This window comes from Hermetia illucens, chromosome 1 (genome assembly GCF_905115235.1).
Source record: "Hermetia illucens chromosome 1, iHerIll2.2.curated.20191125, whole genome shotgun sequence".
In the NCBI taxonomy this organism is placed as follows: Eukaryota; Metazoa; Arthropoda; class Insecta; order Diptera; family Stratiomyidae; genus Hermetia; species Hermetia illucens.
Genome location: NC_051849.1, coordinates 92,241,999 through 92,256,579, shown reverse-complemented (window position 1 = coordinate 92,256,579; position 14,581 = coordinate 92,241,999). Strand labels below are relative to the sequence as shown.

At 38.6% G+C, this 14,581-nt stretch overlaps 1 protein-coding gene across 5 annotated transcripts in view; it reads left to right on the top strand.

Moving 5' to 3' along the window:
• The window catches only part of LOC119661765 (tyrosine-protein kinase Drl), a 119,254-nt gene extending 105,431 nt beyond the window's left edge, over window positions 1-13,823 (top strand). For all 5 annotated transcript variants that reach the window (XM_038071239.1, XM_038071238.1, XM_038071237.1 and 2 more), the window contains exons 9-12: window positions 7,609-7,958; window positions 8,063-8,203; window positions 8,363-8,659; window positions 13,419-13,823. In XM_038071239.1, coding sequence (XP_037927167.1) covers window positions 7,609-7,958; window positions 8,063-8,203; window positions 8,363-8,659; window positions 13,419-13,530 — 900 coding nt within the window. In that variant the 3' untranslated portion in view covers window positions 13,531-13,823. The remainder of the gene's footprint in view (window positions 1-7,608; window positions 7,959-8,062; window positions 8,204-8,362; window positions 8,660-13,418) is intronic.
• Window positions 13,824-14,581: the final 758 nt, after the last annotated feature.

The window sequence follows — 14,581 nt, the reverse complement described above, 5'->3', positions numbered from 1 at the left end:
CATACATGCAAAACAGGGGTGTAAAATTTTTTTTCGTCAAATATAGTCATGTGGGGTATCAAATTAAAGGTCTCGATTAGTACTTTTCAAAGCGAATCTTAGTTTTGACATTCGTTGCATGGGTGGGGAGCGCGGGGGGTTGAAAATGATCACTTCTTTAAGGGGGCCATTCTCAGAAACTACCGAACTGAAAAATCTGAAAAAAATCAGGAGGCTGCCACTATATGATGCCTGGTCTCCGAAATACCTTCCATGCCGATATCTGTTTAAATAAAGTTAATGATAGTATATTACTACATTTTTTTGTAATTGGTTGGAAACCCCACTTAGGTTCATCCTAGTACCATGAAATTTCGCAGTGATATAGGCTATAATTTGGAGCATGATCTTGCCAAGTTTGGTGGAAATCGCGCTATTACTAACAAAGTTATAATACCCCAAATTTGTTGCTTCTTTGAAAATTGAAGACTATGAATGTCAATATCACCCGAAAGTGGATACTCTCACATAATATATGGATATATTACGTGCTACGTACTAAGAAATACACAAAACCTTTCGTACCTGAAGCGTCCAGCTTCCGGTTTCCCGACATGTTTATATTTGATGTTGGTTAAATTGTTGGCATTTGCTAATAATGTTAAACTCAGAGTGTGAAGCGTTTGACCATCATCAACACAGGGCTTTCCATCAAATGATTTATTTAAATCGCTTTCTAGAAAATAGAGGGCAATGGAATTTTGGGCTATATTACACGGAGCTGTCATGCACTCGTCGCTCCTCACATCTTTTTCCTTTTCTTCAGCCTTCAGTTCACAAGTGGGGTCGGTTCGTGGTGATCGGTTTCGTCATTTTATTTTATCAAATGCCTGATGAGGATGTAATCTCGAGACCTTTAAATCTTCATCCTGTGTATTATGCGACCATTGTTTTGGCCGGCTTTTTGATTGCTTACCATTGACTTCGATGTTCTGACCAATACTGGTTGTTGAATTCTCGTTAGCGTGAATTACGTGACCACACCATCGAAAACTCCTCTCTTGCAGTTTTTCCACGATCGTTGCAAACCCATATTGATCCCGGATATTTTCATTTCAGACGTGATCAAAACATGTCACGCCACCAGTGCAATGCAACATCTTCGTCCCCATTACCGCAAGACGCCGTTCATTGTCCTTTATAGTCAACACTCAAACTATAGAGAGCGGCAGACGGACGACATTGCAGTAAATTTTAGATTTGGGACGTGCGCTGATACGTCGATCACAAAGAACACCAGTTGCGGAATGCCACTTCATCCAGGTTGCATTAATGCGTGAAACAATTTCATTACCCAGCTCTCCATTGGCTGATAGCATTGACTGGAGATATTTAAATCCCTGAGTTCTGGCAATGGCAGTAACCTGCCCTTCGAGATATTTAAATCGTTCAGTTCTGGCAATGGCAGCAACCTGCCCAGAACTGAGCGATTTCAATATCTCGGGTCAATGCTATAAGCCAATGGAGAACTACGTTGTGCTCCTCACATAGGGATACACAAAACCTTTTATACCTGAAGCTCCCAGCTTCCGGTTTCCCGACTTGTTTTAATCTACGCTCCTCAAGCGGACGATCTGCAAGACAGCTCCCCCACTGTTGAGCAACAACTGAATCATTGAGCTACTCATTGCTGAAATTGAAGAGTCGCAACTCCCAACCAAGGTAAACGACTGAGGGTGATCCCGTTCGACGCCGATGTCAACGCCTCTCTTGTTACGCGTATCCAAAAAACAACTCCTAAATCTACTAATCGCAAAGTGGTCAACCTGATTGCTCATACGGTGTCGGTCACTTAAAATGCAACAGACCGTACGGCAAGCGGTGAAAGGTGAAATCCACGGACCTCCACCATTATCGTTACGGTCGCCGAATCTGTGTTTCTCCAGCAAATGCCCAAGCAAGATTTTGTCTATCACACATCGCGATTACAATATCACCTTTAGAAAGCCTCTCCCAAACTGCGTCTAATTACTCATGGAAAGTATCCTTTTCCACCATATCGGAAATTTCCGCTGGACAATTGTGATGCTCCTTAACATGGACCGGAATCTTACAGTCAGAATGCTGTCAAAACGGCTCCTAGATCAAAATAGCGTGGCATGTTGTAGCCGTTAGTAACAATCCGACACCTGATTCGCGCCTGCTACCACTTGCTTCTCCAGAGTACAAAAGCACATTGCCGCAAGAGGCAGAGAAGTACTTTCCACAGTCCCACCATCTGTCCACCCTGTCGGAACGCGCTTTGCAAACTAATACCGAACTAATAGTCCAGGTAACTTAGCTTTCCAGAGTACAAGAGCACTGCAAGACCTTAGATCCAGATTATAATCAAAAGGTTCAAAAATCAACCACATTTTATCGTTAGTGTGCGTATTAAGAATATCAAAACCGGACCGTGTTATTATAAAACCAACCTAAATGGTTGCAAGACAAGTCAGGCTTCAGTGCCATATTCATATTACTGTGGCCCTTCCTTCTTCCTACCCCTGCAAAATTTGTGACCGACATCGGGCAGTATGACAATATCATACACATCATAAAACAAATCGGAATACCGGAAACTTAGCACTTCAGGTTTTGTGTTCATCTTAGGTGGGCGCCTCTCTATGCACCTGTATCCATTTGTTAACTAAGAATGCAAATATTCCGTCATATATTGGCAAACAAAATATGCGCATGTACATATATATTAAAGCCATAAAAATTGTGCTTAAAATTGATCTAAGGCAGTCCCACTTTACTCTGTGTACGAAAGCATACGCACAAGTCCACTTTATTGAACACCACCTGCAAATTTCTTTAGCATATATAGACACATATGCCTGTTTCCTGTAATTAATACTGATATTCAAATACATAAAAAATGCTAAAAAAGAAAATTTAAAGTGTCTCTGTCGACCCCGCTGTTCACATAAGTTCACTTTATGCATATGAAGATGACGTCAACACGTCTTGAAGTGGAATAAATTTACATGAAATGCAATACTTTGACTTTCAATAGCTTTATGAATAATAGTTAGATTGCATTTAAAATTATGACCTATATTATCGTATATGCTGACGCTAAATTTTGTACTTCTAGAATGAACTTAAGGGAGTTTCCGGGAAAATTTCTAGAATATCGGATTATACTATTATTAACTTCATTTGTGCAGATATTGGAACAGAATGTATTTTAAACCCTAGATTTCGAATAGGGATAGATTCCCTTTTTGGGGCACACATTTAGAGCCCTCAATCTCCTATGTTTCACCTAATATCAGAAGTAAATATAAATAAGTAACAGTTTCGGAAAGTAGTAATCAAGCTCTTTAATTTGATGCCCCACATGACCATATTTTGTGAAAAAAATTTGGCAATCCCCTTTCGCATGTATGGGGAGCCGCCCTTGAAGCTCAACACAAAATTGTGCCACTCGCTACATGTAAAGGGATACACAGACCACATATTCGCACTAAATTTCGTGCCAATCGGTTCAGTAGTCTCGGAGCAAAACTCACACCCGAGTCAGAAAGACAAACAGACAGACAGACATTGAATTGAATCGATTTTAATAAGGTTTTTTTCACGCAAGCCGTGATGCTGAGATCAAAAGAGAGAGAGAGAGGTACGATCCTCTTCAAGTCCACCCAACTACTGGCCTATGCTGACGATATCGACATCATGGGAAGAACCACCCGAGACGTACAAACTGCCTTCATCCAGGTCGAGCAGGCGGCGCGAGATCTTGGGCTGCACATCAATGGAGGCAAGATAAAATATATGGTGGCAACGTCAGCACCGAAGACAAATCAACCAACAACATCAAACCGCACTGGTCAAACACGAAGAAGAATAAGGATAGGAGGATACAACTTTGAGACCGTTGACAATTTCTCCTATCTAAGGTCGAAAATCACAACCGATAACAGCTAAGATGATGAAATCCGCGCACGGTTGTTGTCAGCCAACAGAGCCTATTTCAGCTTACAAAAACTGTTCCGCTCGAAACGTCTCACCATAAGGTCAAAGCTCTTACCGTACAAGACTATGATCTTGCCAGTCCTCATGCATTCTTCGGAAACTAGAAAAATTGCGAACTCTTGGCGGCGTTCGAGAGAAGAGTCCCCCGAGGAATTTTTGGCCCCCTACATGAGGACAGACGATTCCGTAGCCTACATAACGACGAAATCTATGAGCGATGCCATGACCGTCCGGTTGTGGATAAAATCCGGCTCAATAGGTTACGGTGGGCGCGTCACTTAATCCGTATGGATGAGGATGATCCCACCCGGAAAGTCCATAAGGGCAATATCTATGTTAGAAAAAGAATACGAGGCAGACCCTGCTTAAGATAGAGCGATGGCGTAGGTCAGGACGCCAGACAACTTTTAGGGATATCGAATTGGTGGACCTCGGCGCAAAACCGGGATGTCTGGAGTTCCTTATGAAGGCAGGCCTAGACCGGATACCGGTTGTTGCGCCGTTGATGATGATGAACCTTAAAGACCCCACCGAGACACACTTGGAGTTTCACAGTGAAAGCCTTATCATCTAAACTCAAAAAAATGCCAACCATAAATGGAAAATAATTATGAAACTTAATTCTATGACCAATACTCACTGACCTTCTATCGACCCCGGTATAATACACAAAACACGGAACCATGTTTGTTGGTGAAATGAAGAAAATTATTTTGATCAACGAACGAAAAAAATTTGTAAATATGAAATAAAATTCAATTGTAACCTCGCATCACAATTCCAAACAGATAAAGTTTATGACTTGATGGAGCATAAACTCAAAGTTCACCCCAAATTAATAGCTCATTTTCGACTTTTAAACCTATAAATAAATAAGTTTTAATTAGCAGCCACCCGGAGAGGGCTCGAGCTAGTGGAAGTGAAAAGTGGCTCATTAAATTTCCATATCTTATTTAGGCAACAATAAAGTTGGACCAAACTCAAGAGTCATTCTAAAACCACGATTTACGTTAGAGAGTAAATTTCCAAACTAATAAAGAAGTAAAAATAAACAGAAGATCAATTATGCATTAATGATTAATTAATTAACTTTCTAAAATAAAACTTTCTCAATTGTTATTTAGTTCTGACTTATTGCTAGTTTCAGCCAGCGCGTGTGAATGAAAACTTTTATTTACTAGAATTCCTCTGAAGTGAATGTTGTCTATTCGTTTTCGGGACGAGCCCGATTTTACATTGTAGGTTCAAATGGGAATATAAAGCTTATAATTTTATGTGCACGTATTACTGGTACAGCTCGTTGACAATATTATATGCAATAAGCAAAAACTAAATAGATGAGTTTTTCAGAAACTTATCAAACTCGTTGTCGTCGAGGCACTCCTGCACATTTCCGGCCTTGGCTTTGAGAACGTCTTTCCTCCAACCACCTCGATGCATAGATCCTGTCCTCCAATTTCGCTGCTAAAATCCGAACAGTGATGCGCTGTCTTCGTCAACAGACAGCATCTCCCCAGCGCAGGGTGGCCTTGGTTGTATCTGATCCGCTGTTGGTCGTCTTATCGTTTACCTGCAATTATTCTCCTTAAAACCCTGCTCTCGAAGGTATTGACCAGTTTTTCGGAAGTTTGTGCTAAGGCTAAGGCCCATCAGTAGCATAGCACAGATCTTATTATAATTTTCTACACTCGAAGCCTTCCTGCATAGCAGGCGTTTAAAATCAGTATCGGATACATCATTTTATTTCGTCAAGTTCATTTCGATTTTCGGTCAGTTATATGCTTAAGTATATACAGTTATCTACATTGTTGTACTCGTCAACCGTTATATTTTGTCTATTGGGCATCATTTTTTTCGTTTGCGTCATCTTTTAGCTGGTGATAACGTGGTTGAAGATAATGCCATCTGGGGATCCCCACGTCCTTTTGAGAAGGCGCTTTTGTAGGGAGCACGTCGATTTTGATATGCCATGGACACTGTGCCTCCAAACGTTCCTTAATGTGTCTCCTCGTTGCCAACGGTGGCGTTGAAATCTCCGAGCAATATCTTGACACCAAATCGATTCAAATCTCTCAGGTGGCAAATGAATTTATATCGTGACTGAATATCTAGTACTGGTCGGCTCATCTTTGAATGAATACCTAAATACAATGTTAACCATACATACTACCTGCTAGTGTCACCTAACGCTTTTGAAATTAAGTGCTCTAACAGGTTTCAAGGCCTAGATCCAAATAAGTTGCTGCACATCCTTCCGTCCGAATTTATGAACTTCCCATTTTCCAACATTTTCCCTAAAAGACCCGTAATTCGTAAATCGATTAAAGCTTCCGAATAAATAGATATTCGTATGTACACATATACATCTTTTTCCTTTGCGTTCGTACTTGCAACTGTGCGCTGTTAAAACAAGGACATTTTCAGAATTAGAACTTTCTCTATCTACTTATGTAGATATTTCATCATATTAAGCGATTTGTTAACCGATGCTGATATATGTATATATACATATCACCTGAGCACAACAAAATTACACCCCAAATTATTATGTGCTTGCGCCTCGAGACTAATAAATCATAGGCTTAGCATTTTATTGTGTATCTGATATGTTCATATTTCAGAATTTCCATCCTACACTGATGCGTAGATTGCGATTTTGTTCCCTGAAAAGGTACATAGAGCACAACGCTATCGCTAAAGGGGTGCAAATGAAATCAAATTATGAGTGAATTTCTCTGTTACATTATCTATCATTTACTCCTTCCGAAATCGCAACACATTTTCATTTCCGAGGGCAAAGGAGTTGAGAGGCAATCACTGCCGCAAAAAGATTTTATTCCATTCAACATCCACAAATGTTTTATGTATCTGAAATACACGGGGGTTTCCAATCCAATCGCTTTGCCCTTCTGCACAATCCACAAAGGGTTTGGGAAATGATTTATTGAATTTTAATTGTCATCGCATTTTGATCGAACTTTAGGATTCGGCAGGAAAGTGGGAGGGGGTTGTTAAATCTGATTCACCGCCCTGACTATAAGGCTTATATGCAGCTAACGGAAAAGGATTGATACTGAATATTATTTGTATTGTGTTGAGATAAACATTATGAAAAGAAATTTATTTGACATTTTCATGAGCTCATTAAAATTAATTGGAATTATATTTATTACGCTGTGCCTGTGTTTGTTGTTTGCTGCAAGCACACATCCATTTGTTTGGATTGCACAAATGCAACACATTATTGTAAATGACAATTAAAAATTATTATTCATCATTAATTAATGAAAACGCGAACCAAATATGGGCGGTATATGGACACTGGCATAAAGCTTCTTTGGGGTGTAATGGATGTTAATTGTTTACTTTGTTGTATTCCGCTCTTTCGTACCTGAGTGCTTGCTTTTCCCGAAGTGACACAAGCATACGAAACATCTCAAATGTGATCATGTGCATATGTAATATGCGCAAATATTAAGTACAAGTGCTTGCACACCCCTTTGTTTATATGAAGCTTAGTTTAATACTTTAAAGGTAAACCTATTTAAATCCATGTAAATGCTAATTATTACTACATTAACGCAATACGATTACGATACGATACAGGTCTATAGTAATTCAACGCCTAAAAGTTATCACAGCAACTCGAATGAAGCTAAAGACAAGTTAAGACGAATTCCGTGTGTTCAGTCGGGAGCTCTCAAGCATGAACACCTAATCCGAGAGGGAACATATGGACGAATATATTCTGGTTTCCTTGGAGAGAATTGTGATGTCCTAATTAAAACAGTTGTGGATGGTGCATCTTTGACACAAGTAGCTTGCCTACTCTCAGACGCATCCATGCTGATAGGAGTAAGTCATCTTAATATTCTAGCACCGATGGTCGCCAACGCTGAACTGCCAGGACCTCCGGCGATAGCATATCCTAATCCTGCAAAGGGAAATTTAAAAATGTGGGTATAAAATTTAAAGTTAAGCATATTTATATCATCAACAAAAACCAATCTTAAATTAATCCGCTAATAACCATATCCTTTCTTCTTTCCTTTTATTACAGATATTTACAAAAATCAAAAGAGACGAGCTCTCCACTTAGTACACGCCTTTTAGTTGAATTTGGATTACATGTAGCCCGGGGGTTAGCTCATCTACATTCATTAGGTATCCTTCATAAGGATATTGCAACAAGAAATTGCTTGTAAGTAGAAGAACATCTTTCAAAATGGAGGCTCTACCCTTCACAATGGGAAATACTCTATAATTTCATCTAAGATTAAAGATGATTTATGCGATTTCGTACAATGGAATTCACGGAATAATTTGTATCCTTACTTCCTTTTCTGCTCCTTTTCTATAGTTTGGATGCCGACTCATACGTAAGGATATGTGATAGTGCTCTGTCACGTGATTTATTTCCAGATGACTATCATTGTCTGGGGGATAATGAATGTCGTCCGATTAAGTGGATGGCACTTGAAACACTACAAAAGAAATATTATTCACCAACAAGTGATATTTGGAGTTTAGGTGTATTATTTTGGGAACTAGCAACACTAGCAGCAATGCCATTCGAAGAAGTCGACCCGTTCGAATTGGGACCATATTTAAGAGATGGCTATCGACTGGGGCAGCCCGTTAACTGTCCCGATGAATTGTAAGTACATTTGATATATCTAGCAAAATAGGCAATATCTTATGCAATTTGGGTAGAAGTTTTCACAACAGATTTTGATACGATGCGTCTATTGGGACCAGTTTATTGAGGAAATGCCATTTGATTCAGTTGTAGGTACCTTTCTCAAAACACGCCTTGATAAGAAAATGTATGTATTGTTCAGCTAGGGAGTGTTCCACTTTCATCTCCAACTACAGTGGTCCGCTCTATATTAAAATGACGCAATCTAATAAAAGTTCGTTGTTATAACACAGCTTCGCTTCGCTGGAAGTTTTGCCAAGAAAGAATAACCGAGAACGGACATAGAAATATACAACCATATTACAGTGAATGTAGGCTATAGCCTGAAACGTTTGGCACTAATTATAAATCCTGTAGAGCGTCAAATGCTTCTCTTTGATTGTTTAATCTACAAAGTCCTTGTCGTAATAATGACAAAAAAAGAAAACTACCAAAGAAGGGAATTTTTCGCGAAAGATATCTAATTTTTGTTTCGGAAATACATAGACCAAATTATTGTTATTCACCATAGCAGCATCCTACACCCTATGTTCACACTCCATCATGGAACTATGCAAACCGGACACCGTGAGCCTAACACCGCTCCTATCCGACGTAGCTGCTTCACCAAGTGTGGCAAGATCCGAAGAATTGAGACATTAGGAAGTGCGACTTCCAGCAGAAGATAGAGACAATGTAGAAACTGCGGTGAGCCCACACTCAAAGCAGCAGACTGTTCAGTTAGAGGCAATTTTTCGACACATATTAGAATACACTTTTATCTACATAGGCAAAGGTTAGTCAAATTAACTTGTAAAATATTGAAGTCCCTTCTGTTCTACTGTCCACAAGGCTGGGATATCTTCGGGACTGCCCTTACATATTTCTGGTAAAAGACCATGGTTTCGGTTTAGCAAAATCTGCGATATTGGATCAATAAAAGGAGTTAGGATCTTTTATGATGAGAGATCATCAAGATCGAGAGCCTGTATCCTGATATCAAATTTGTTAGAAACAACCATCCTGAGACAAGTGAATCAAGCTGCCCTGTGTTCGCCACTGATGCAAGGACTAAGGAATCTATAGTGTATGCAGAATCAAGTGGTCTGAACTATAAATAAGTTGTGATACGAAAACTCAACAAATTTGTTGGGACAGTAGTAAATTTCAATAAAGTTCTTCACAACAAATTGCAGCTTCCTAGGCGACTTAGGACTCCTTTCGCGATTAAAGGAGAATTGGGAACTCACCCACCCTGCAGCTAGAGACCTCCATGAGGACTTCAAAGAACGGTTTACCTGCCTGGCTCCAACTCTAGAAGTGGACAATCGTAAAGAAAGTAAGAAAGGGCCTGATACCTGCAGCTCATCCACGAAGTTTCTGCAAAAGAAATTAAAGGGTATGCCGAGTCTGACAGCATGGTCCCCTACATGTCAGTGCCTCGAGCAGAGCGCCGAAACCCTGTACAAATTTGCAGGGGTCTTGTCCAAAATCTCTTAGTATCGAGTCTTATTGTAAGCGGGCCAAATCATTCTTAATTTACTGCAGATGGTGAGCCTTCGCCATCTGAAGTCAGCGGCTATTTAGTATTGCGAGTAGATCCTCCTTTCAAAATTTCCACCTAGCATTTTTTCACGGACTGTCAAAAGCGGACCTCCACCAAGCCAGTTTTTTCCTCTACTTCAACATGTGAAGAATCGTACTATCGTTTTCCTCTGTTTTGACAAATCCGAGTCTCATGGTCTTTTAACTTTCTTTGGCATATTGGGTAAACAGCTCTCTGTGAAAGCTTCTCTCATCTTAGTTATGGTAATGGGTTCTGTTTTCTTAGTCCCGGCAATGGATTTGATTCATCGCTCAAGGATGGTAACTTGAGCGCTCAATTCTATGTTACACATCGGAGGTGGCGAATCAATGAGCTTGTGATCTGAGGGGGCGATATATTTCAGTCTCCCCACCCCCCCTCTCTGACAATAGCGCCATGTCAGGGGATGAGACCTTGATATTAATGACCTCTCGTCCGATCGCATTGCAGAAAGTGGATGCAATACCCAAATCTGAGAACTTTGTCCTCTTTATAGGGAAAATAAGCAGAACAATCGCATATCTTCCTGTTGACTCTTTATGGTTAATTTGATCGTTGTAATGTCGCCAACATATAGGTGAATGAAGATAGCCTGGAGACCTTTTGAACCCACCATGCAGGGACGTGGTCTAGCACTTCCATTGACATACAAAAGGTCTTCATGTCGGAAATTTAAACCTCTAACCACCACCGCCAACATCCCATTGTCCTTCTATAAGGTAAAACCAATTGGTATTGGTCTTTTCCCTATATTTTTTACAAGTAGCAGCATGTCAAAAAGGACCACATGGTCATAGCATGTTACTTCTTTCAAAAAATACAATTTCAATAAATCGAATATTTAGAGAAAATTATTGCTCACATTCTACTTGACATGCTTGTACTTTTGGCATAGGCGAGTTCCGAACTATAATAGTTTCCACCACAAACGGCTGAGCTCAATTCATTAGAAATGAAGATTACAATTTGAATTAAAGATGAAGAATTTGCATAAAAAGTAAGACTTGTACAGTTTGATCCCCCTGCCTTCTAGTCTACTATTTTTCACGTAAACCGAAAGTGACATCAGTTTTATCAATTATATCTTAATATCCCATGTTCGCCAGATTTGGCTTTGACGAAGAAAAAAATTGGTTCCCTAAATATGGAAAACAAGTATATCTTCTTTATCTAACTCTTGAAAATTAAAATCCTCCACAACTAAAAATAACTGTGTAATACTACACGATATATACCAAACACTGATTCTCATAAATTTAACTTGACAAAGTCGGGAAACGTTTCAGGTATTAAAGGTTTTATGTATTACTTAAAAAAACATATTTGGGTGGGCATTTACCCCATTTGTACCTAGCTCATAATGTCTATGCATTTGGTTTGCCAGACCAATTGTTTTATGATACTGACATTCGAGTCTTAGAATACAGCAAATTTGCACAAAAGAGAAAAATTTGGAGTTATTACAACTTTGTAGCGCAATTTCCACCAAACTTGGTAGTATCATGGTCTGTAGTATAGCCTTTATTCTTGAACTTAGTAACTGTAGGATAAACTTAAGGGGCGTTCCTGGCCTATGTCTGAAAATATGCTTATATGAATATGGTAATTTGCGAGTTGTTTTGGGGGCACTAAGTGCCAAGCATTTAGGCTCTGATTATCCTACCTACTTAAATTATAGTGGGGGTGGTGGTGGCCGGTGGTAGGCCAATGGAGGAATTTTTTTTTTCATATAGTTTGGTTGGTTAATTTCTGAAAACGGGTCCTTGAAGTAACTGACTTTTCAGGCCCCCATGCTCCTCCCCTTTACAACCAATGTTAAAACTGATATCGACTTCAGCAAGTACCAATCGAAACTTTTGATTTGAATAATGACTATACCCGGTCCCTTTGAGTGTATGGGGACCCCCATTAAACTTGGCCTGGAACTATGTTGCATGCCGTGGGATTCACGAGCAGATAGACAATAACCCGATTTTAAAAGGCTTTCTTCTAAAAAAAAAACTTTAAAACAATAATATACCACAACAAGCGAAACAACTTGAAGCTTTCAACAACGGGTATAAAGTGTTTGTGTTAATCTTATGTGAAAACTATTCATGCACGTTTTTCCATTCCTCCATAGCTAATGCAAAATATTCCTTCATATACTGACACTCCAAGTTATAAATATATACATACATATTAAAGCCATAAATATTATGCTCATCCAAAAGAAACAAAGTTTTCCTATTATCGTATACTACTACATAAATAAGTACCTATCCAAATTGATCTAACGCATCTCCACATATTTCTACTTTACTCTGTGCTCAAAACCACAACACTATGTGTGTACGTAAATTAAATATCGTGGTTACAAACGTACACACGTATCCATCTTATTGTACACTACCCGCAAACTTCATTAGCACATACATATCCACACTCATCTCCGGCTCCAGTAATTGATACTAATATACAAATAATTAAAAAAAAGCTGTGAAAGGAAAACTAAAATATCCCCATGGAACGCGACGTTCATATGAGTTCACTTTATATGAAACACGTCTTAGAGTGCACTAAATTCACGCGAAATGTAAAACTGTCACCTTCTATAACTTTGTTAATAATAGTTAAGATTGCCTTCATTATGTCCTATTTTATCGCTTATACTCATGCCAGATTTTGGACTCTAGGATGCTTCCGGATAAATTTCTGAAATATGGTAATACACCGTTATTAACTTTGTTTGTGCAGATATCGGGAAGGGGAACGTATTTTAAGGCCTAGATTTCGTATAGATGCACCATTCAATTTTTTTCTCAGACTTTTTAGTTCGATATGTTTTGAGAATGAGACTTGGTTGAGTTTTTGGGGCACACCTTTCGCTCCCCTGTATTTCACCCAATATAAAAAATTAGACCAGTTTCGAAAAGTACTCACTGACCTATCTGATTTTGCCTCCATTTCGCATATATAGGGAGCCACCTTATTCCCAACGCGACCGGCACACAAACCACATAAATTTTATGACAATTGGTTCAGCCATTTTCGAGTAAATCCGGGGTAACAGACATTGAATCGAATTTAATAAGGTTTTGTTTCTCACGGAACCTTAAAAATGATTATTTTCTAGCATTCTCTTAATTAATATCTGTTTCAATAATTTCTCAGTTACACGGTGATGTCATGTTGCTGGTTAGCGGACGCAAAACAGCGGCCATCGTTTCCTCAACTATTAGCCTACCTCCAGGATTTTCATGAAGACCTTGGAAAGTACATATGAACTCTCAACTTTACGTGGAGAATCACCTCGTAGTAACAATTATCGCCTAACATTGTGCAAAATACTAGAAGATATGTTGAAGGAGCTGAAACTGGAATTGTACATAAGGTTTAAATTAAGGAAAAGTCAGACATGAAAATTCGGTATTGCTACACAATTAAAAAAGAGAATGTATCCTTATTAGATATTGTTAATGTAATTGTTAACTAAACATAGTTGTAAATTTTTTATATTTATTTTTGTTAACGAAGTATTACAGAATAATAAAAATTTTAAATGGTATAAAATAGAAATCCCACATTAATGGAACAAATGTACATTGTAAAAAGAAGGTATTGTCATTCGGTAAGTTCACTAAATATTTTTCAGATAACTATTGATTGTGTACTGGACAAAATTGTAAAACTTTTAGCAAACGAAAATTGCAAATGTCATGTACAATAAATTGCTTAGATTCATGTTTTTGTTTAAGTGCTTTAAATCAAAAACTGCCATCGGAGCGTTTTTTACTCTGCAGCAATATACGACAAATATGTATTATATATGAACAATTACAGTACATAAATGTGTAAATGAATATTATATACAAATAGGTACACTTTTTTGAGACATTGTGATATGAAATGGAATCAAAGTTTTATATAAACATTCAAGTAGCCTTGAATGGGACTACCATGTAGGCAAATAGGTAGACAGTTATTAGAAAATTATAAATTCAGTTGATATTACTTGTTTGTTTTCAATAACCGCCATATCTCCTATCTTAGTGCAAGTGGAGGATTATTGCGTATGGATTTAGTTGGTTAATACTAATTAATTCATCTTTTAACTAATAATCACCACAAAAACTAACATTTGATTGTTCATTGTGTATACAAGCAAATCTCCTATTTTTTCGCTGGAGTTAAGCCTCAATTCCCACAGAAAAATCCTAGAATATTGCCATCAAATAGACATTTCCTCCTTTACTTTATATCCTCCTTTTCAAAGCAGACTAGGCTTCGGCATTCTATGGATTTCCCCATAGATAAGGCGGAACTACCGCACCCTA